We start from the raw sequence: 24,782 nt of genomic DNA, 5'->3' as shown, positions 1-24,782 counted from the left end.
AACCCCTGCCCACACACTGATCGTGGACTTGCAGCCTCCAAAATCTGTGAGATTATAAATTTCTGCTGTTGAATTCAGCCAGTTTGTGACACTCTGTTATGGCAGCCCTAGCACACAAATGGACATGCTGTAATGTGACCAACTGTCCATAGAACACTGGAGTTCTAAAAGAGTAATCCTCGTTAAACATGACCCAAACAAAATCCCAGAGCCCTGGAAGGTCACAGCTAAATTAAGCCAAATTATTATTTTCACACTCATCTACTTGGTTTGTAAAGTTTATCATCCATTAAATATTTAGTGAATGGATAAATCAAAGAAAAAGGCCATCACTGACTAATTCAACACTCTTGGGTCCTGATCACAGATCAGCGTCCACTGCTTTATCTCACGCGCTTAATGTCACATCCCCAGTACTGAGCGGACTCAGTCCATTTAGTCGGCATATCCGAATTCCAAGGAACTTTAGAACGTCCACAGCATCTCTACTGCTGGGGGGAACATTTCTCACCCAACAGGTGTCTCATGAAACCCTTCTCCCTAGCCACCCCCCTCCCTCACCGCCCGGTACTAACTCTTTCTAACCAGATTCTCCTTGGGGATAGTTTTCTCCACGCTTAGTGGAAGATGCTATCTACGGGTTTAGTAGAACAATTCCTAACTCTGTGAGATCACATCTTCCTCATTCCCAACCTAACCACCAACCACATTCCTAACATCTGTGCTTATCATCCCCTTATTTTTCTGTACAGGTTTATTAAGTAAGCACCACCACCACCCCACCCCACCCCACCCCCAGTCAAGTTGTTCAGGCCAGTTTTGAGCTGTATCGCTTAAATTCTTCTGTGAATTGCTTTTCCACCATCAATACTACCTGAATTTCATCTATATTAGTGTGGATAACTGCTCTTCGTTGCCACCGGCTTACAGTATCGTGTGTATCCCACAGGTTATCAGTTCTTCTGTTGGTGAATATTTGGGGTGTTTCTAGCATCTTGCTATTACAAATTATTTTGCTATGAACATTCTCAGACTGTCTTCTGGAACTCTTAAGAATTTTTTTCAGTTATCTCTTTAGAAGCGGAAAGTCTGGGTAATGACTCTCCTCTTTCAGTTGCCCACACTTCTTGCTGTACCCCTCCTCCTCCTCCTGACTGCCTCCTGAAGGGACAGGAGTCCAGTCTATATTCAGGGACACTGCGGAGGTGGGGGGGGAGAAGAGGAGAGGGAGGTGGGTGGTATGGCTTCAGCTACAGTATTGGGGAACCAGTCAGGAAGGCCTGAGGCAAGGCGGCGCCATCATTTTGGCTCCAAGGAGTGTGAAGTTGAGGTGGTGGTCCTCTGACCCGAGCCTGGGGTCTCAGGTTACACCACAGGGACATCACACGATCAATCCACTGTGAGGTTACCACTAGGCTGTGGGACATAGAGATTCCAACAGAAGATGTGTTCCATTCTGAGATGGCCTGGATATTTAACCCACAAGAAAGGCAAGCTGGAAGAGTCTCCAGGAAGTCTTCTCTGAGCCTGCGCCCCCACAGTAGCTTGCTCCTCTGTCTCCTTTTTAACGACACTCCAAGATTACCGCCTCCTTGCTCCCCAAACCCAGCCCCTGGCTACCCTCTGGCGTCTCCATGGTGGTCTCCACGTTCCTGGCTCCAGAGCCTGAGACACAACACCCACCTCTCTACCTCACTGTGGGACCACTGTTTTGTGGTAGGGCTGGCTTTGAAGCTTCTCAACGAAGAGCCACCCCAGTGGCTCTCTTACTTCCAGAACCTGAATTAGCAGGAGCTGGGCTCCTCCCTGATTTGCGAAATGTCACGGGGTCCATCGTGGTGGGGCTGCAGCTGTTGCTTCCTGGGCCGATCCAGACTCGCTTCTTTTCGTCATCCCTAGTGGGTCCACAGCTGGCTAAGGACTCGCTGGAGGTAGATTTCTGAGTTGACCTGTCACCCCCTATCTTATAGCAGTTGTCAGCCATCCTGTGGTGATAGGAATTCCTCCTACTGGGTGTTTGGTCCTCCCTTCTTTCCTTCCGAGCTTCGGCTCTGGGCTTGGAGACTCCCTGGCTCCCAAACTGTCGACTTACACGGCCTTCACTCAGCAAAACTGAAACGAGGGTCCCGCTGCTGCAGGGTTAGCTGCTTTGGCAACAGGCCTGCAATCACCACACTGGGCAGCTCTCTGCGGGCAGGCTGGGGCCTCCCCTGACGTGCTGAAGGTACTCGTGGAGGATATGCTTGCAGACCTCGAAGAGGAAAAGGTAAAGCCCGCAAGGTGAGATCTAGTTTACCTCTGGCTCAAGTCCTTTCTAACTCAATGGATCTCCTGTTGATGGAGCCCAGCACCTACTGGAAATTTCAGCTAAAGGGACCCTCAGAGATGATGCACCAGGCAGTCAGTCTACATCTACAGAGGAACAATATTTCCACCCACCGGGTTTGCTTTACCCATCTACTCCTGACTTCTTCTGTCCCAGGATGTGTAGCTCAATAGCTAACATTTGTTCAGTGCTTACTATGTGTAAGGCGTCATGCCAAGGAGTCCGGTTTCTCTGTCCACTTCACTGTACGGACTGGGCCTGTTTTTGTAACCTATGCTCCAAACCACCCTGAGAAGTCTGCCCACGAGCTGAGGTGGGAGTGTTGCTTACGAGCATAGGGTTGACCTTTCCAGCAGGAAAGGTGGAAGTCAAGTATCAGGCAGTGCTTGGTTTCCCAACAGGAAGGGATGAGCATGCCGCTGCTATGAAAACTCAAGACAAGGATGTCATCAATCAGGAAGGAAAACTGAGGAAGCTCAGGTCCTCCAGTGACTTGGGTTTGAACATGCACACCAGATGAACTTCCTTTGTAGGATATACATGAGTGGGTCAAGCCAGTTTGGATGCACCCCTCCCTCCCCGGCACACTGGCAAGGGAGGGAAATTAACAACTACCGGGACTGAACTATTTTTGGAGATGGGAATATATTAAAGAGCATTTACAGGTAAAGAATTCTAAAATTATTGGTCTTATACAATTATCAAAGTAAAGACATACTTTTGAAAATATTGTATTTCATTTTTTTTAAAGGATTTTCTAGACTTTTCCCTCATAGGAAGTACAGATAATAACGCAAAAGGGACAAGTGTGGACTACTGAAGAATGCAGATCATTAACCCGGTTACTTTTTTTTTTTTTAAGATTTTATTTATTTATTTGACAGAGAGAGACACAGCGAGAGAGGGAACACAAGCAGGGAGAATGGGAGAGGGAGAAGCAGGCCTCCCGCAGAGCAGGGAGCCCGATGTGGGGCTCGATCCCAGGACCCTGGGATCATGACCTGAGCCGAAGGCAGACGCTTAGCGACTGAGCCACCCAGGTGCCCCAACCTGGTTACTTTTTTAAGAACCACACAGTACCATTACTGAAAATTCCTCCTGCATCATTTTGGCTGCCATTCACTGGGTAATCATAATGATCATGCCATTACAAAAGGAACTGCACCCAGCCTCTTTCTAGTGGAAGTGCAATTTATCAAATGGGAAAACTAAAATGGAACTATAAGAGGACTCAGAAGCACTGTTAAAATGCGCACTATCTGTTGTGCAATCAGAATATAACGTACGCAATCAGAACATTTCTTCCCCACTCAAATAGGAAATCTGGGGCGCCTGGGTGGCTCAGTCGTTAAGCGGCTGCCTTTGGCTCAGGTCATGATCCCGGGGTCCTGGGATCGAGCCCCGCATCGGGCTCCCTGCTCCGCGGGAAGCCTGCTTCTCCCTCTCCCACTCCCCCTGCTTGTGTTCCCTCTCGCGCTGTGTCTCTGTCAAATAAATAAAATCTTTAAAAAAAAAAAATAGATCTAAATAAAAGTGGGTAGAAAAGGTATTTATAGGGTCATCTTGAATCCATTCTGTGTTATGGTAACTTGAAAACGTATGTGCTTTTAATGGTTTGTTTTAGCTTGCAGATGGCTCGCGACACACCTCCGGCTACCAGTGTCCCAGAACGTCACCAAGCTGCCGTTCTAAGCCCCAGGAAGGCTGAGAAGGAAAACAGACTGGATTCCTCAAGAAGCAAGAAAAGGCCAAGGGGAAGGGATAAAAATCAATCTCAGAAAAACTCGAAAGAATAAGCTGCCCAGTTAGTTAATGAGCTAGATTCCTTGGCTCCCTTGTGGTTCTTTTTTGTTTGTTTTAATTTTTTAGTTAAATTCAATTCAGTTGGAGGGGCACCTGGGTGGCTCAGTCGTTAAGTGTCTGCCTTCGGCTCAGGTCGTGATCTCAGGGTCCTGGGATCGAGCCCCGCATCGGGCTCCCTGCTCAGTGGGAAGCCTGCTTCTCCCTCTCCCACTCCCCCTGCTTAAGTTCCCTCTCTCGCTGTATCTCTCTGTCAAATAAATAAATAAAATCTTTAAAAAAAAAAAAAATTAAATTCAGTTGGGACGCCTGGGTGGCTCAGTCGGTTAAGCGTCTGCCTTCGGCTCAGGTCATGATCCCATGGTCCTGGGACTGAGCCCCCAGTTGGGCTCCCTGCCCTGCAGGGAGTCTGCTTCTCTCTCTGCCCCTCCCCCTGCTCGTGCACGCTCTCTCTCTCTCTCTCTCTCTCAAATAAAGGAATAAAATCTTAAAAATCAATAAATAAATTCAATTTAGCTAACATGTAGTATATTATTAGTTTCAGGGGTAGAATTTAGTGATTCATCAGTGGTATATAACACCCAGTGCTCATTCCATCACATGCCCTCCTTAATGCCTATCACCCAGTTACCCCAATCCGCCCACCTACTTCCCCTCCAGCAACTCTCAGTTTGCTTGAAATTTCCCTCATGATTAAGTCCCCAGCCAGTGGTCCCTGTCCGGCCCACACTACGCCTCATCCGCAGCCCATTTTGATGTGGATGCTTCTGAGAGAAAGGGTGTCTGACCTCAAGCAGGCGCAGTGAAGGGTCTACCAGAAATGCCCTTGGTCTCTTAATTTTATGCTGCGATAACACCTTGGGGAGACTGGAGAAAGTAACCAGTATGTCTTTATCTGCAACATGCTGACCTTAACCACAGGAATTTTCTAGTTAATTTTAGAAATCTGATTGCAGCCAGATAATCAATAACCCAATTTCCAAAAGGTTCCTTGTTTGGCAAAACTCAGACTAATCAGAGGGCAAACAAACTGATGTCTTCTCCTGATTCTCCGCTGAGCATTGTGCTAATTGCTTGAGGAATATTTTGAGTGGAGACCATAGAAAAAAGTAAAAACAGTGTTCTGTGGTTAAATACATGTGCAAACGACAGCATGTCATACTGCATCCCTCTTTTGAACATTCAGCGGACCCACTGGTACATTAAAGGCTCAGAGAAGAAATTTATTTAATTGTATTTAATTCAGTCTTTTCAAAATTAGTGTGACCACAGGCACATTTTTTTTTTTAAAATCACAGAACACCTCCTAATACAGTTTGAGAAATGCTGCACTGAAGCACATACCTTTAGGAAGGGCAGCAAAATAGCACTTGGAAATATTTGTCTTCTTGATCAAACGTTTACTAATTGCTCACGTGGAAACAGAGAACTTTACTAGACATTTGGACCACAAGACTAATTTATAGAAAAAGAAGATAGCTTGTCCCATTTTCTAGAATGAAAATACTAAGAAAAGAGAAGAAATAATGAACTTACCAGCAAAAAATGCACGTATGGCCCTTTGGTAAAAAGCTATGAAGATAGCAACTAACAGCGTTTGTAAAACCATCAATGCATGTGTCCAGATACGCATGTGACATCAGCCGGCTATGGCTCAGAGTTGTCCCTAAATTTGGTAGATGTGTATTCAATACATCTAAACATGGCTACATGATGTTCAGAGTGCTCCCGACGTCACCCAAACTTCTGACCGCTGACATACAGAAAGTAAGTTCCCCAGGCCCCTCATCCTTACTGCTGATTCTGAATTCTTGCTTATAGACACGCCAACAGCCAAACAGCTACACAGGTTGGTATGAACTACAACAAAGCAAGAGTAAAAAGATCTAAAGTTTAACATCAAAAAGAAAAACCAACAAACCACAGAAGAGAGAAATGGGTAAAGGACATGAATAGACATTTCATACAAAGGGAAATTCAAAGGGTCTTAAATATGTGAAAAGATACTCAAATTCATAAAAAAAAAAAAAAAAGAAGTGCAGTTCTTCTGGGAGGTACCAATTTTTAGCCTACAATGGCAAAATTGGCAAAGAGGAAAGAATCTGATGACACACTGGATTGAAAAGAAAGTGGAGGGTCAGGCCACCTTAAGTGGTCTCTGTGAATAGCAACTGGACCACATCTATTAGATTTTACTTTTATTTATTTATTTTTTTTAAAGAAAGTCTTTTTTTTTTTTTTTAAGATTTTATTTATTTATTTGACAGAGAGAGCAAGAGAGCACAAGCTGGGAGAACAGTAGGAGGGTGAGGGAGAAGCAGGCTCCCTGCCAAGCCGGGAGCCCGATGTGGGGCTCAATCCCAGGACCCTGGGATCATGACCTGAGCTGAAGGCAGACACTTAACCGTCTGAGCCACCCAGGCGCCCCACACATCTGTCACATTTTAACACACACATGTGCACCGGCTGATGGAGCAATCCCATGTGTAAGAATTTACCCCCACATACATATTCATACACAGGAGAAATGACACGTCTTGGCGCTATTCGACGGAGCCCTGTTTATCGGGAAGATCAGAAACAACCCAAATGCCACCATGAGCAGCTAGTTAAACAACTACATGACAAGTCTATGCAGTCTGCAAAAAGGAACAAGGCAGCTGGGGCGCCTGGGTGGCTCTGTCGATTTAAGCATCTGATTTCAGCTCAGGTCATCTCAGTCGGGCTCCTGGGATCAAACCCTGTATCAGGCTCCCTGCTCAGCGGGAAGTCTGCTTGTCCCTCTCCCTCTGCCCCTTCCCCTGCTCATGCTTTCTGTCTCTCTCAATAAATCTTAAAAAAAAAAAAAAGAAGAAGAAGGCAGCTTTCCATGTACTCAAAGAGAAGATCTCCAAATTACACTAAGGGACAAAAGCAGGGGTGTCTACCATACTGTGCTTTCAGCTATGGGACACACAGAATTAATGCACAACAGGGATGCATGCATATACACGTACTGGGACAGGTGTGTTAACTATCTGTGGGTATACGGGACATGGGTAAGTGTTCTTTGCATGTACAAGTGTGTATATATCTCCAGAAGGACATTTGAGAAACTGACAACAACAGTTTCTTTCTGGGAAAGGAAACCACATGCTGAAGGAAAGAGGAGACAAGTTAGGAGACTTCATCTTCACTGTTCCCTCCTATAATTACATCTATATGCATGTACCACCTTTTTGGTTTTTTTTAAAGATTTTATTTATTTATTTGAGAGAGAGAGAATGAGAGACAGAGAGCATGAGAGGGAGGAGGGTCAGAGGGAGAAGCAGACTCCCTGCCGAGCAGGGAGCCCGATGCGGGACTCGATCCTGGGACTCCAGGATCATGACCTGAGCCAAAGGCAGTCGCTTAACCAACTGAGCCACCCAGGCACCCGACCATTGTATTTGCTATTTTAAAAAATATGTTTCTAAAGGCAGTGGGATGGTGGGTGGGATTAAATCAAGAGTGAACAATATAGGAAAAGATGGAAGTCTATGGGGTTACGGGTTCTGATGTCCAGCCAAGCCACAAGGATTCAGGACGGCAGTGGCCCGGTCAGACTGTGATTTGCCCTGCTCACACTCACAACAGTGAGCAAGATATATTTGAAGGGAACAAATCTAGAGGCAGGAGATCACTGCACTCACTGAAGGGACAGTGGATGTGAGCCTGAGCCAGTAAGGGACTGGAAATGGAGAAGCCAGATTCAAGAACTGTAGGACAATGGTCTGAATGTGGGCAAGGAAGAATGAGAAATCAAAATGAAGTCAGAATGAGAAAAAGGTGACCCCAGGATGCCAGCTGGGATGACTGGATGGACAGAGGTGCCACAGACGAGCTAGAAGACACAGAGGTGCAAGTCTCATTGGGGGAACTGAAGACACCGACTGAGCCACCCAGGTGCCCTGGGATTCATTTTAAAATATGGATCCTTGGGGCGCCTGGGTGGCTCAGTCATTAAGTGGCTTCCTTCAGCTCAGGTCATGGTCCCAGGGTCCTGGGACTGAGCCCCGCATTGGGCTCCCTGCTCCGCGGGAGGCCTGCTTCTCCCTCTCCCACTCCCCCTGCTTGTGTTCCCTCTCTCTCTGTGTCTCTGTCAAATAAATAAATAAAAATCTTTAAAATATGGATCCTCGCCTTGCCTCACTCTAGACCTACCCTCTCAGCATCGCCAGGGACTGAGCCCAGGCATCTAGGGAGTTTAAAAGCCCCACACAAGATTCTGTTGTGCCGGCAGGACTGAGAACCCCTGGTTAGCGCATGTGTCTTCCTAAGGTGACTTCTATCATCAAAAACCTACTTAAGAGACGCAGGTTTCAAACTGGACTTCAGAAAAACAACCACCGCGTAGGTCTCCATGAGCAAGAGCTTCTTGCTCGAGGTTCGGTCATAAACGACATTACTCAAAAGCAAGTTCTACAAAACGAGATAGAACAGTCTCATCATCCCCACCCCCATTACAAAACCCTTAGCCAAGAACACCCCACACACCCTTCATTTTATAAGCCGACAGTTACTGTGGTATTCATAAAGCTAAAGTGGTAGAAGGAAGGCAGCCTACAGCTTCTTCGAGACAAAAAATGAGTAGCCAGAGTGGAATTTCCACATGGGGTATGCGTTGAAAAGTCAAAATGCATCTACTTGAGTGGAAAATATAGCTCTTCAGCATGTTTCATGGATTTCCTATGATTGACGTATCTCAATGAGCCAATTTGTGTTTTCATCCCAGATAAGAATGAATTCAAAGATGCTCTAGAGATCCACATCCTTATCTCCAGATTCTTCTGGGAGGATACCACTTTCAACAGGTATACACCTGACCTTGTTTCGTTGACACCAACACCCAATCTGAAATCATGCTGAGCAAGGGCAACTTCCTCGACCGAACATTCCATCTTAAATATTGCCAACCACTGATCATTTCAACCCTGAACAGAATTTTGAACCATAAAATTTTGAGCTGGAGGAGAGTTTTATTTTTATTTTTCTAAAGGTTATATTTATTTATTTGACAGAGAGAGACACAGCAAGAGAGGGAACATAGCAGGGGGAGCGGGGAAGGGAGAAACAAGCTCTCCGAGGAGCAGGGAGCCCAATGCGGGGCTCGATCCCAGGACCCTGGGATCATGACCTGAGCCAAAGGCAGATGCCCAACGACTGAGCCACCCAGGCGCCCCTGGAGGAGAGTTTTAAAGAAATGCAGTTTGGGGGCACCTGGCTGGCTTGGCCGGTAGAGCATGTGACTATTGGATCTCAGGGTCATGAGTTCAAGTCCCACATTGGGCCTAGAGCTTACCTTTAAAAAAGAAAGAAATGCAGTTTTATATTTTCAAGTACAGAGAGCCTCCCACTCTGGGCAAGAAGAAAGGGCTGGATGTGAACGAACCAGCAGCTCACGGGCACACGCTTCAGAGGCGCCTAGAAGCTGTTCTGTGAGTGGCTGAGCATTCCCCACATGATGTTGTTCACTATATCATTCGGCTTTAAACAACAACAAAAAAACAAAACCAAAGATAAATGATGCTGGAGCCTCTGTGTGAATAGGCTCCAATTTCAAAGCTGTAGAAGCAGAATGGGTTCCGCCAGGCAGTCGTCACGGGTCTCGGCTAGCCTCAAGCACAAGCAGGTACGCACGCCGGGCAGGGGTGCGGCCCGGAGCCCAGGTGCCGGCGGAGGGCTGTGCTGTGTGGGAGGGGGTGCGTGTGCTTGTGGAAGGGGCAAGGGCCGAGGACTCACCGGACAGACTCCTTCCCTAAAGCCATGCCCTGCAGTCACCCTCTCCCTAAGAACCTGCCACTTACGTGATGCAGCAGAACCCAGAAGTCCTGCCCTCCCTGGGATGGGCGTCTGGGAGCTGAAGCTCAGTGCTTCTATCGCCTCGTGGTTACGAATGTGGAATGCTGCCATTTCCCAGTAACAAGGCTGCTTCGTTCTACATCATTTCTGACCACTTCATGTATTTTTTTAACTGCCAGGTGGCCAGCAACACAAGTGGACGTCCCACCGATGTCCCCGACTAGTGAGGATCAAAACAACAACCCTCTCTCCTCGACCTACAAAAGGTCAACCCTCTCTCCTTGCCCCTGCATTACTCATCCCTACAAATGGCTCCGTTATCCACGGAGGCAGAAAACACTCTCTGAAGGTGGCTACAAGAGTGTCTCCCAACGTGCAATGTGACCTTCTTACTCCTCAACAAAGGGCATCGAATTTCCCTTCCCCTGAGTCAGACCTAGCCTCGGTGACTCTCTCATAACCAAGAGATGCTCAGCACCAGCGATGCTGCCCAAATTCTGCAACCAGCTTCCGCTTTGATCTTGATCTTTTGGGATGCTAGTTCTGCAGACGTGGCCCCCTCTCATCGGACTCCCATTGCAGCCCAGTGCCATGCTGGCAGAAGCCCAAACCAAGCAGAGATGCTTCCATCTGCAGACCCAGTTGAGCCTTTGAGTTACCCAGCTCAGGTGCCAGACATGAGAGAAGAAGCTTCCAGATGATTCCAGGTCCCAGTCATTCAAATCACCTTGGTTGTTCAGGTCTTCACACAGCTCAGGGCCCAGACATCCTAGAGCAGAAGCCAGTCACTGCTGCCACATCCTGTCTGAACTCCAGACTCACAGAATCTGTGAGCACCATGATGACGACTTTGTGCCAACAGATTTGGAGTGGTTTTTCATACAGCAATAGACAACTAGACTATCCACTGGGGCGCCTTAGCCAGAAGTTATTCCTCAGGCCTCCTTTTCTCTTGACCCTCAGATCTAATGGGATTTGTGAATGTCAAATCCCTAACATTGATCATGATCTGTCACCCTTTTGTCCATCCTGGCCATCTTGGTTTAGGTCCTTACCAGTTTTTACTTGGATTATTGTCTACTCTCTTCTCCCTGCTGTTGCCAACATGGGATTTCTAAATAAATCCATGTCCTCGACATATTCATTGAGTGCCTTTTCTGGGCTTTGCGTGGGATAAGCATGGCCTCAAATTCTCATGAAGACAACAGTCTAGTGGGATAGAGTCACACAGTCATTCAAGGACATAATCTTAAGTGCCCTCGGGGGTATGAAGGAAAGTGCAAGGGGCTCCTACAACGGGGGGTCTGCTCCAGGCTAGGGCTGGGGCTCACAGAAGACTTCTCTACAGAAGTGACAATTCCAATGAGAGCTGAAGGGTGAGAAGGAGCCAGGCACAGGGAAGGGGCTGCTTTGGGAAGAGTGGGATGGAAAGTCATGGGCTGGGGAGGCGTGCATGAATTAGGAACCGAGGGTAGGACGGGGTGAGTAAGGCAGGCAGCTGGGAGAGGACAACAGGGCCAGATCACATGGGCCCGAGCAGCCAAGGGAAGGAGCTGGAGTCTGATCCCAAGTGCAGGGAAGTCATTCCCCCACCCCCACCCGGATGACGATTGGACTGGGAGGAGCAAGCATGGCTACAGGAACAGCCATGCGGGGAGGAGGCCACTGCACATCTAGCCATGTTATTTTCAGCCTAAAACGCTGTCTGAAACTGGGGCCTTCAGGAGAAGGTCCAATCTCGGGCATGGCTGTTGACCCAGCTCATCATCTAGGTTCCAAAAATGACTCCCGCTTCCCTGAATGCTCAGCTCCTTGGAGCCTCCCTTCCTGCTGCCTCTGCTTAGAACACCCTGCTCCTGACACCAGTGGGGCTGATTTCCCTCTCACACGTACCAAGGACTCAGCTCAGGTGTCCTCGCCTCCAGGAAGCCTTCCTTGACCAGGAAAGGCCGCTGAGGAGCGCACCTGATTCCCTATTCACACCTGTGTTGAAGCTCTCTGATGCACTCAACCACAGATGCCCACTGAGCCTCTACAACACCCCCAGGCACAGAGCCTGGTGCCCCGAGAGGACCCTCCTGCCTCCCATTCCCCTCTCCTAGTGAGCTGCCCCCCATCTCTCACTTGGCAGCTCAAGCATGCCTTTTACACAAGGAAGCAGGCCAGGCTCCTCTGTCCCAGCCCTCGGAGTGGAAACACAGGTCAACCCATTACAAGACCAAGTCACTGCAGAAGTGGGGCTCTTCCTACAAGCTTTCGCTTTGTCCCTGCGGTTTCACGTGGGCATGGGTGAACTTTTCCACAGATCTGCTCTCTGTTTGGAGAGACTTATGCCTTGACCTCCTGCGGGTACGCTGAACACCAGGTGAAAGGCTTCACCTGAGAAACCACTGGGGCCTAGGAAAGCAGGGGGGTGGGAGTGGCATGAGTGACCACAGGTCTGCAAACAAAAAGGCTGGAGAAGGCTGTGTTCATGGGAAAGGCTTGTAGGATGGCAGAGGCAGGGGTGACCCTAAATCACCCCAAATTTACTCAAAGTGTGGGCAAACTCATTGCTGGGAAATGAACTGGTCTTCATCCCATCCACCTCTGCAACCATTCACCGTACTTGGATTTGGGGACAGAAGGAACTATTTAAAAGAATGAGTCCACAGCTGCAGCCTGAGGGAGGGGGTCTGGGAGAACCTGAGTACCCCAAAAGGAAGTAGAGGGGTCAAGAAGAAGGTCTGATGATGGAAAGAAGAGAGGAGATGATGGGGAAGGGTAGACACTTTCAGTTTGATATGAAAGACATTAAGGGAGGAACTGGCCAGAGCGGTGGTGGGGATAACAGCTACCATTTATTGAGCACTTCCCGTGTGCCTGAAACCATCCTAAATCCTTTACATTGATTTTTTTTTTTTTTTTTTTTTTAAGATTTTACTTATTTATTTGACAGAGAGAGACATAGCGAGAGAGGGAACACAAGCAGGGGGAGTGGGAGAGGGAGAAGCAGGCTTCCCGCAGAGCAGGGAGCCCGATGCAGGACTCGATCCTGGGACCCTGGGATCACGACCTGAGCTGAAGGCAGACACTTAACTGACTGAGCCACCCAGGCACCCCTCAGTTAGTTTTTTTATTTTTTTATTTTTAAAGAGAGAGACACAGCAAGAGAGGGAACACAAGCAGGGGGAGTGGGAGAGGGAGAAGCAGGCTTCCCACTGAGCAGGGAGCCTGATGCGGGGCTCGATCCCAGGACCCTGGGATCATGACCTGAGCCGAAGGCAGCCGCTTAACGACTGAGCCACCCAGGCGCCCCTACATTGATTTTCTGATTTAATCTGTACAACTACCCAATGAAGTAGGTACTGACATTGTGCCCATTTCACAGATGGGCACGCTGAGGCACAGAGAGGGGAAGTCCTTTCCGCAAGGTCACACAGCTAGAAAGTGGTGAAGCCAGGGCTGAAGCCCACAGTCTGCACCCAGCGTCCTCCCTCTTCCCCACCACGCACCTTGCCTCTCAGAGTGATGCAGAGGTATGGTAGTGAGCAGGTTAAAGGGAATCAGCTTGCCAAAGGAAGGCCTATAGAGAGAGAACGGAGTACGAAGGGGGATGTGAACATTCTCCAGAAGGAAGGAGAAACAGGAAGAGTTCTGGGACAAGAGGATGTTACCACCTTCCAAGGAGCTCAGCACTCCCAAAGGAGAGGCTGTCACCAAGGTGATAAAGGTTGGATATCACAAAGGTTGGAATATGATAGCTGACGAAAAGCTCACTGGCCTTGGCACTGGGGTTCCTAGTGGGGTAGCCCATAGAGGGGAAGAACCCAGGGGAACGGGAGGATGTGGTGCTAGAGAAAGGGGTTTCCAGAAGCTTGGCCATGAGAACAGGAGACAGGCCGCCAGCCCAAGGCAGAAGGCAGGATTCCGGTAAGAACGTGCTGCAGGACAGGGAAGCTGTGAGTACACACGTAAGCCAGCAGAGCGGGCAGATGGGAGAGGTGATCAATGAGGCAGTGGGCCAAGGAGGCAGGAGACAGTCCGAGACAGCTTTCACCTTCATCCCCAAGCTCGGAAGAAAGAGCCAGTTTGCATTAATCCAGGAGCCTCTCCCGAGCCCTTATGCTTTCCCAAGGACTTCATCTGGAAGCTGGTTCCTGACTGGCCCAGAATTACCCAAGGAGTTGACCTAGGGGACACCAAGATGCTGGGATGGGGAAAAAAAAAAAGAATTTAAAAACCCCACAGCATTCTAGAGTCAAGGAATTTTAGGAACCTGTGGCTGAATAAAATTAAACTGACTTCTTTAATGCCTCAACTTCTTGGATCCTTTTAAGCTAATGGACAACCTTAAGCTCCAAAAAGAGGTTCAAGAATTCTGAGTTTCTGGTCTCGGGGGCCACAGATCTCTTTGTGTCCTAAGGCATCTGGCAAATGTCGTGTTTCCCAGATCGCACCCTGGGAAATGCTGTTCTCGTGTCTCATCAGGAAACAAGGGTCCATACCATAGCATGGGAAACACTGCCATTTGTTTTTGCCCAACCTTGCTCAAAGTAAACTAAGGGTAAAATTAGTCCAGTAAAATCTGTGGGTTTACCCCTCCTCTGTGGCACATTCTAACAGCATGTTTACCCTTGTTCTGGAGGCTCACAGCACATAACCAAGGTCCTTCAACGGAAACGCACTCAAAATGGGCCTCTCAAAACACTTGCTGAACTCAGTTGGGCTAGGGCATCTTTAAGAAACCAACTTTCTGGGGCACCTGAGTGGCTCAATCAGTTAAGCGTCTGCCTTCAGCTCAGGTCATGGTCCCGGGGTCCCGGGATTGAGCCCTGCATCAGGCTCCCAGCTCAGTGGGGAGCTGCTTCCCCCCTCTGCCCCTCACCCCACTCAGGCGCTCTCTCTCTCGCTCTCTCTCAAATAAATGAGTAAAAATCTTTTTAAAAAAATAAATGAAAAACCAACTTTCTCCACTCAGACAATACTATTAAAGGACTGAATGTGGTTCATGCACTTTTAGGCACCCCTCTGCTGTGATGGGCACTGGCCTCCGGCGTTCCTCGGCCCCACAGGACTTCACAGAGTGACTCATGCTCTGGTTTCTAAAGAACTACTTTTTTTTTTTTTAAGATCTTATTTTTTATTTATTTGACAGAGACAGACACAGAGAGAGCACAAGCAGGGGAGCAAGCAGAGGGAGAGGGAGAAGCAGGCTTCCCGCTGAGCAGAGAGCCGGATGCAGGGCTCCATCCCAGGACGCTGGGATCCTGACCTGAGCCGAAGGCAGATGCTTAACCGACTGAGCCACCCAGGCGTCCCAGAACTGATTTCTTTGAAGAAAACTGTCCTTCATATAAAATGTCATGACAGACAGAGGATGGTTAAATTGAAAAAAGTCAGAATGACACAACCTTAATTGGGAAAATGACCAAGTGAGAATATGAAAAAAAAAAAAAAATTAAGAAGGGAGAAGGAGGGGAGAGGAGGAAAAAGGGAGGGACAGAGGGAGGAGGAGAGGAAGCCAATCTGTTGTGGGGCATGCAGGGCAGAAATGGGAATGTAGGGAGAGAGGTTCTAGCACTTACTGAATGTCCTCTGTGTGTTTGGAAGGGCAGGTAGAGGTGTTAGGATATGTATTTCTAAAAGTCACAAGCAAGGTCATTTGACAGGAATTTTAAGAAATGAGAACCACCAGGGGCACCTGGCTGGCTCAGTCGGTAGAGCATGCAACTCTTCATCTTGGGATTGTGTGTTTGAGCCTCACACTGGGTGTAGGTGTAGAGATTACTTAAAAATAAAATCTTGAAAAAAAAGAAAAAGGTGGGGGGGGGGTGTCTGGGTGGCTTAGTCGTTAAGCATCTGCCTTTAGCTCAGGTCATGATCCTGGGGTCCTGGGATCGAGCCCCATGTCAGGGTCCCTGCTCAGTGGGGAGTCTGCTTCTCCTTCTCCCTCTCCCTCTCCCCCTCCTCATGCTCTCGCTCTCAAATAAATAAATAAATAATCTTTAAAAAAAAAAGAAAGAAAGAAATGAGAACCACCAGATTCCCCTAAAAATATAAGCCACCTTTGGAAAAGACTATGAAGAGCCAAGATCAAGTCTGGGCTCCCTTGAGGTCTGTATTCCAACAGTAGAAATCTGTAAGGAAGATGACTTGCAAACGGAATGATCAGGAAATGGCCCTGAGCACCAGGACGTGAAGGCGGAGTTGGAAAAAAACCAGAGGTGAGAGTTTCCACCCACTACACACTTCCCTGACATTTCTGCATGCACCCAGCCCCGATCCTTTGTTGCGTCCTGGACCACACATCTGATAGCATGGCACCAAGCACCAACAGCAAAGTTCACCCTGAACCTCACTGAGCCGGTTCTCTGCCAACTCATCAGATAGCCACATATGATAGCAAATCGGAGATTGTGCTAGGAAACGGAGAGGCTCAGTGGGGGAAGGAATGAGGAAGAAACATGGTATTCAGGACTGGGGCAGTCGCCTAGAACTCCTTTGCTAACTCGTCAGGCTACTTCGGCTTGATCCCCCCCTCGAACACCATCCAGCCTGGACCTGTTATGACAGAGGCCACATTCCTGTCTGGATTAGCAGTGTTTCCATTTTCACTTAGCTTAAGTTTACATCATTTTAGTACCTTCTGCTTCAAGGCAGAAAGCACTTAAGCTTAACTCTCAATAGCTTGGATTTGCAGCCAGAAATCCACAGCAAGTTCTGATCATTCTAAATGTTTGCTATGGAAAACCAAGGATGGCAAACAGTCCACAATGGGTCCATGGCCTACCAGGCTTCGGAGCCCATTGTGGGTGGATGCCCATTTGGACACGTGCTCTCCCCCATGGAGAACCTCCCCACACGGCGGCGGGGAGAGAGGCAGCCTCTGGCCAGAGCAGGATGGATCATCCCACCGGTGGCATCTCATGCCCTGTTGCTCTTCCTACAGGTGAAAACGGTTTGAAAACCCCACATGGACCAGGGAGCAGAAGCCGGCAGGAAAGATGAAGGGAGCAGGGAGCAACACAAGGGAAGCGGGCTTCGGGGGGACTTGGAGGACAGATGGGTTAGTGATGGAGACTTTGGGGAAGCCAGATAGAATCAGAGGTTATTCTGACCGAGGCTGTGGAGACAACATCCCCAGAGTCAGAAACCGTAACTTAGCAGAAACTTCTGTAAATGAGAAAACAGAAGCTATTTAGCTGGAATTCGAGGGACCATGGAAGAAATATTTTCCATCTGAAATCTGGAACAAACCTGGGGCCCAAGAAGGAAAGGATTGGCTACAAGAAAAGATCACATTTGCTTACCAGGGTGGGAGAAGCAGCGGAAAATGAAATAGAAAAGCTGCAGGGGAGTAAGCTACACTCTGTCGGCCTAAGTGACGGACAGTCTAGGGCTATTTTTAAGAACTCCTAGGAGAGTTGAGTAGGTGTGACAGAGAGTGCGTGGCACCCAGAGCCTAAGTTACTGTCCGGCCCTGGCCCCTGGTCAGGGAGCCTCGGAGCTGCCCCGATTCTGCTGTCTGCTGCATGTATGACAGGCCCCTCATAGCAAACAGAGCCCATACCATCTCACGGTCACAAATGACTGAGCAAAAGGAGCGCCAAGCTTCCTGGGTGCAGGAACAAGCAAATTCTTCCATATGCAACTCCCTTCTAAAAGTCGACACTAACCAACGCTTGCCATATCCCAGGCAGACCTGGTCAGGTAGGTCGAGCAGCCCTGCATGCTGAGGACAACATGTGCTTGTCCGAGCCCAGCAACCGTTCTCCCAGCTATATCCTCAGAGAGGGGAGAGACCTCCTGGACCACCTACCATGGGCCGGCCGGCCTTTGCACCTGTCGCTGCTGCCCCGTGGGGGCTGACACGGACAGGACCCAGCGTCCAGTCCCAGGGAGGTTACCTTTTCGGAGGGTCTCCCGGGTTTCCTCAGCTTCTCTGTTGACTCGGTTCTGTTCTGGTTCGACCGCAGGCCCCTGGTCGTCAAGCTCATCTTCGGTTTCATCATCACTATAGGGAACCACTTCGTCATTAGGCTGAGAATCCTCCTCAAAGGTCGTTTCTGAGTCTCTTTCTGAATTCATGCTGGTGGCAAACTGGAACCACCTGGTTTAAAAGAAAAAAAAAAAAAAAAAAAAACAGTGTGACTTATGACCCGTGCCCAGTGTTTGGCTGAATTCTGCCTGCATCCTGTTACGGTGCCCTTTTAACAGAACACTATCTCACTCACAAACAAGGATGTCTGAAGAGCGACCACAAGTTCAAATTATCGTGCAACTAAGAACAAAACCATTCAGGGGCGCCTGAGTGGCTCAGTCGTTAAGCGTCTGCCTTCGGCTCAGGTCATGATCCCGGGGTCCTGGGATCGAGCCCCACATTGGGCTCCCTGCTCCGCGGGAGGCCTGCATCTCCCTCTCCCACTCCCCCTGCCTGTGTTCCCTCTCTCCTGTCTCTCTCTCTCTCTCTCTCTCTCTCTGTGTCAAATAAATAAATAAATAAATAATCTTAAAAAAAAAGAACAAAACCATTCATTAGTGATTAAATGTTTTGGTGAGAATTAACAACAGCAAAAATGTAGCTACAAACTCTTTTTCTTAGAGCATACATAAACTTTAAGGTAGTATTTCAAATTGGGGTCTCTACCCGGCAAAATAAAGTGAATCCATAACCAACCTTACAATAAAATGAAACAGCCGGTAAAATATCAGAGTACAGCAGGTGTCGCGAGAGTTAGTACTGTTTGCTGAGACCCCCTGACAAAACCAACACATAGACACATTTATTTGCATTGTGGATCTTAATGCAATTGCATCTCTCACTGCGGGTTGCTGGCAACGTTTGGGAAACCCTGCCCTAGGATACCCGGTTTCTGCTAACGCTGATATTCTGAGACTTTACTTTGTGATACATTTTAAAGACAAGCTTAGGCCCTCACACTTTACTAAGAACTTCCTGGGAGCACTCCCTCACCTCCCTTCCGAACTACCCCCACCCACACCCTGACTTTGTGTTTGTGTGCACACCCCTGTTTAAAGTGACTGCAGAAGGGACGAGCACAACCTCAGTTATAGCAGGAAAATATTTACACAAAGGCCACGGGCTGCATGAAGACAGACACAGAGCCTGGCATTATTTACAAAAGCATCACACTGCCCTGTATTTGACATTGTTAATAATAGCAGCTCACATTTACTTAGTGGTAACTGCACCCCAGGCCCTGCACGAAATGCTTTAGAGGCACTGGCTTCTCGAAACTTCCCACACCACCCTGCTGAAGGTTTTATTGTCATTCCTACTCTAGAGAAGAAAACCAAAACTCCTTGAATAACTTGCACAGTAATTTTCCAGCAAAGGGGCATCTGGCTGGTTGAATCAGTAGAGCATGCAACTCTTGATCTCGGGGTCATGAGTTCAAGGTTGGGTGTCTAGCTTACTTTAAAAAAAATTTTTGCAGCAAAAACAATTGCTTTCCTAGAAGAGACTTTCTATCTTCTACTTTTATGTTACAGTTTCTTATATGTTTTAGTCAAGTCTTAGTTGCCTTGAGTGGAACCACTTGGCTGATTGCATGCTTTGTATCAAATCTAGCATCTTAGACATCTAAGTTTGTATAGCCATAGCTGAACATGTAGGAAATGTTTAAATATTTATTATGAGGGTTTTTCCAGCATCATTTAAAACAGTAAATCCCAGAAGCAACCTGGGTATCCAGTGATTGGTAACTGTGTAGATAAATTGTGATAGCCTCCTACTATGGGACAGTGCACAATTTAGAACATGATCAGAAGACTTTTTAAAAATATTTATTTGGGGCACCTGGGTGGCTCAGTTGGTTAAGCGACTGCTTTCGGCTCAGGTCATGATCCTGGAGTCCCTGGATCGAGTCCCGCATCGGGCTCCCTGCTCGGCAGGGAGTCTGCTTCTCCCTCTGACCCTCCCGACCCTCCCCCCTCTCATGCTCTCTCTCTCTGTCTCTCTCTCTCAAATAAATAAATAAAATCTTTAAAAAAAATAAAAAAAAATAATATTTGTTTATTAGAGAGAGAGAGATTGCGTGGGAGCAGGAGAGGCAGAGGGAGAGGGAAAGAGAATCTCAAGCACACTCTGCGCTGATTGCGGAAGCCAACACAGGGCTCCATCCCACAACCCTGAGAACATGACCCGAGCGGAAACCAGCTTAACCAACTGCGCCACCGAGGCGCGCCAATCAGAAGAGTTTTTAATGACATTGCAAAAGTCCAAACATGTTGAGTTAAAAGGTGGGTTAACAATCCGTATGTATAAAATAGTCCTGGTTATTCAGACATTTATTCATTTTCCAAAATGTCAAACAATTGGCATGCATCATTTACTTAAATGATGCATGCAGAGTGCTCGATTCAGTATTTAGCCTCCAGTAAATACTCAATACAGTCCTTACAGTGCAGAAAGTATGCAAATATGAAGTCATTGTTACTGATGATTTCCCCATAATTAAGAAAAATGTCATTTATAACAACAAATGGAACGGTGTGGGGATTTATCCCTTTTAGGCTTTTCCATCTCCCAAAATCTCTTCTAAAATGTACCTGCCCCTCACCAGGAGGTAAAATACTAGACTAGTATATGACTACACTTAAGCATACGCATATTCTGTTTTAAAACCCTTTAATTGCAGAGTAGAACATTTTCCTGCTTTCCCAATTTTCTGTGGGCTAGTAAATAACTATTTCTTTGGGTTTTATATATGTTTCATTGGCGTTATTTGTGGTTTTGTAATATCATGCCACCCATGCTTTAGCTGATATTTAAATTTAATGCACTCTCTTTAAAATTCCCAAACACTTGGGCGCCTGGGTGGCTCAGTTGGTTAAGCGACTGCCTTCGTCTCAGGTCATGATCCTGGAGACCTGGGATGGAGTCCTGCTCAGCGGGGAGTCTGCTTCTCCCTCTGACCCTCCCCCCTCTCATGTGCTCTCTCTCTCTCATTCTCTCTCTCAAATAAATAGATAAAATCTTAAAAAAAAAAAAAATTCCCAAACCCTTTAAAGCAAAACTTGCACCAGCAATCTTTCAGAACAAAAGTAATGAAAGCTGTTACCATTTAATGAGCACCTGCTATGTGTCAAGCAGGACCACCCTGTGAGATAGATAATAATCTCCCATCTTACAGATAAGGGCACTGAGGCTCAGCTGCTAAGTGGCAGGATTTAGGACCTAATCTCTCTGTCATAGGGACATATACAACAATAACAAGTCTGAAAGCACCACACAGAAACATTTTTTCATTATAGTACATAACATAAAATGAGCTACTTGAACCATTTTTGGGTGTCCACGTCAGGAGCATTAAGTGATCAGTAAGAGATCATTTCCTCATCATGATTATTGCCAAGTGTCTCCACGCTCATTTCCCACATTAAGAATGGATCCAGTCCTTCGAGGCTGAGGGAGGAGCAGACAGAGAGGAATGGCTTTGACAACCACGAGGATGTGATCCAGACTAAGCAAGGCATTGCATAACCAGCCCTCAGCACAGGAACATCCACCCTGGGCCAGACTGTGTGGGCCGCTTGGAAAGCGGAGCTCTGAGCTGAGCGAAGTTCTCTGCAGAGAGAGAGAAAGAAAGAGAGAGAAAGAGAGAGAGAGAGAGAGTGTGTGTGTGTGTAATGCAGGCATATGGGAATCATTTAGTTCGTCATCTTAGTTAGCACTACCAAAGAAAAATTAGGACGAAATCCTTTCTTTGAAGGCCCGAGTGACATAAGCAGTTTTCTGGGTCGAAACCATGACACCTGTGGGGCAGGCACTATGTGGACTATGGATTTGGAAGTGCTGTCCCGTCTCTCACCACCCCTGTAGCACATTGTGGCCATGTGTGCGCTTCCTCAACCTTCATTAAGCACCTGCTCGGTGCAGACCACCACACCGGGCACCGGAAACAGACCCCCTGGAGACAGCCAGGTTATTTAGGGGTACAGGTGAGTAAACTGGCCATGAGAGCCACGAGACACAGCAAGGCCGATCATTCCTGCCGAAACACACACCTCCAATCCATCCCCTTGTCTCCCCGCCCCCCGTGGCCGCTACCCTACTTCAGACCACCATCATCTCTCTCCTGCAATGCTACAGGTGGACGCTAACTGGACTTCCCGCGATCAGCTTCCACGCAGCCCCCAGAGTCATGCCACTCTCTCGCTTAGACCCTTCCTAGGTGTTCTGGACAGAGTGGTGCCCCCTTAAAAAAAAAAAATCACAGGTTGAAGTCCCGACCTCCAGTGTGACTGTGTGTGGAGATACGGCCTTTAAGGAGGTCATTAAGGCTAAGTAATTTTGTAAGGGCAGGACCCTATTCTGACAGGTCTGGTGTCCTTATAAGACGAGAAAGAGACACCAGAGAGCTCTCTTTCCATGCATGCACAGAGGAAAGGCCACAGCAAGATGGCGGCCATCTACAAGCCAAGAAGACAGGCTTCACCAGGAAACCAACCCGGCTGGCACCTCAATCTTGGACTTCCAGCTTTTGGAAATGTGAGAAAATAAATGTCTGTGGTTTAAGCCACCCAGCTTGTGGTATTTTGCTATGGCAGTCCAAGCAGACTGTGGCCTCCCACTCTAAACTAAATCCACACTTTCCCCCAAGTCTGAGAGTTCTGCACAGTTCTACTACTTCCTTCTTGCTCACTAATCCTCAGCCCCATGGCCTTGCTTTCCGCTTAAGCCAGTGAAGCCTTTCCTGCCTCAGGCCCTTTGGACATGCTCTTCCTACTGCCTGAAATGCTCCTCTCCCAGTTCTCTGCATGGCTACTATTTCTCATTCTTTAGATCTCAACTTCAATATCCACTTCCACGGATGGTGTTGAACAGGTATCTGCCCTCTTCTTCCTGCTACCACTAACCTCCCCAACACTTACCTCTCTCTTCTTCCTGGCACTTACCACAATTTTTAAATGTACGTTCACTTTTACTTATCTGTCATCTGCCTCTCCCACTCCACCCCGAGCCATACAAGAACAGAGTCCCATCTGTGAATACTCAGTGCCTACTGTCTACTTGCCACACAAAGATCTGGGGAAAGAACAAATGAACTTTCAAGAGAGTACGCTCAAAGATATCTTTGCCATCTCTCCAGAGTTCCTACCTACCACACAGTAAAAGACTTCAAGTAGTCAGTGGATGAAGGAAGAAAGCTTGACAGCAATGATAAGAAGTTGTACACATTGAAGATTCTTTAGGAGTCTCACTATTCAAGGCCATCCAAAACTTAGTGCCTAAGATTTTACTACATATGCAAAATTAAACCAGCCTGTGGTAAGGTACTGAAGGCATCGAAGGTGAGTCCTGATCTTTCTTGTTTATCACTATCACCCCAGCACCTGGCAAGGGTCTACCACAGAGGAGGCACTTCTGCCTCTGTCCTCAGGGGGCTTATAGTCCACACGGGAGTTGGCAAATGACAGCCTCCAGGCCAGGCTCAGCTGACCACCTGTTTTTGTAAATCAAGTTTTATTAGAACCCATCCTTGTTCATTCCTTTATGTACTACCTAGGCTGCTTTTACACTGGAGCAGAGCTGAATGGTTACGATGGATACCATATGGCCTCAGAGTCTAAAATATTTACTATCTGGCTCTTTGCAGAAAAAGTCTTTTGACCCCTGGACTAAAACAAAAGACAATAGTTAGAGATGGTAGCAATATGTGGTCAATATCAAAGGCCCACAACCAGAGAAAATCAGGATTGACCTAGGTCAATCAGGCATGCTTTGGGAATATGGAATAAATGACCAGGTGTGGTAGTGGGAAAAATGTCAGCAATACAGTTGCTGTATTGGTTGGGAATGGTAGCGTCTCAGTTGCCGCAAGCTGTGAAACTGAAGAGGACACACACTTGCCCACACCTGGGGGACAACACACGATCATCTCCCTCAGCACGTGAGGAATGGTGAGCATGCAGCTGCTAACAAAGCCACCACCCCCCATAGGGTGGTACTTCCTCATTCACCCAGGAGCTCATAATCATGGCATCCAAAGTCAATGTGACTAGATGTTAGAGCAAGTAGGCAAAGGATGTATCAGATTTCTTTTTGATTCATCAAGGACTTAGCATTCAAGGACTTTTCTGGTCACATGATCTTCAGAAAATATTCTTACCCAGCTCCTGCTTAAGCTGAGAAGCAGCATGGTTTATTTGAAAGAATATGGGCCTGGATTCAAATCCCAACTCTACTATTCACAAATTTGTAACTTGGGTGGGTTACTTAACATTTTGGAAGCTTATTTCTCCCATCTGTTAAAAGAAAGAGAAAGGGGTAGGGGGCTAGTGACCCTTCAAATACTGTGAGGATTTGTTTAGATACCTCATAGTTGTAAAAGCCCCTAGTGACAGCCCACAGAGAGTAGATATAAGGTACGATGTGCTAGTTTCCATTGGGTTCTTTTCAGAGTCCTTAAGAGACAGGAATTTGCAAAACACAGACTTCTGTGTCTATACCCAGACTATACCCACCAAGTGGACAACTTCTCAGCTCCTTCCCCCCTCCACCTGCTCCTGCCCAAGGAAAGGGCCTTGATACCCATACAGCTCAGAGCCTGTAGCCCTAGGGAGATCCTGTTACTCCCTTACCTGAATTTAAAGTTCAGAATAGTGTGTGGGTTGTTTCCTACCTTACCATCTCCATGAGAGCACCACCCCAGGATGGGCTCTGCCTCCCGGCAACAGTCCTCCTCTCTCCCTGTTCTGTCCCTGACCAGACAGCTGTCTGGTTAGCAGACTCCAGACTTTTCTGCAGGCCTGTCTTAAAAAAGAGTTCCGGGTAGAGGGGGTGGGGAGGAGTAGGAAGCAAGAGGCATCATTTGTACCAGAGCTTGAT

At 47.6% G+C, this 24,782-nt stretch overlaps 1 protein-coding gene across 2 annotated transcripts in view; it reads right to left on the bottom strand.

The window, feature by feature from the left end:
• ATP8B1 (ATPase phospholipid transporting 8B1) overlaps positions 1-24,782 on the bottom strand; it is a 134,627-nt gene that overhangs the window by 56,787 nt on the left and 53,058 nt on the right. For both annotated transcript variants that reach the window (XM_045886640.3, XM_045886639.3), the window contains exon 2: positions 17,836-18,038. In XM_045886640.3, the coding sequence (XP_045742596.1) occupies positions 17,836-18,038 (203 nt within the window). The remainder of the gene's footprint in view (positions 1-17,835; positions 18,039-24,782) is intronic.

Source organism: Mirounga angustirostris, unplaced genomic scaffold (genome assembly GCF_029215605.1).
Source record: "Mirounga angustirostris isolate CCGP_5_RB_7025 unplaced genomic scaffold, mMirAng1.0.hap1 SCAF_14, whole genome shotgun sequence".
NCBI lineage: Eukaryota > Metazoa > Chordata > Mammalia > Carnivora > Phocidae > Mirounga > Mirounga angustirostris.
Note: the sequence above shows the minus strand (reverse complement) of the source record. Positions and strands in the feature narration are given on the sequence as shown.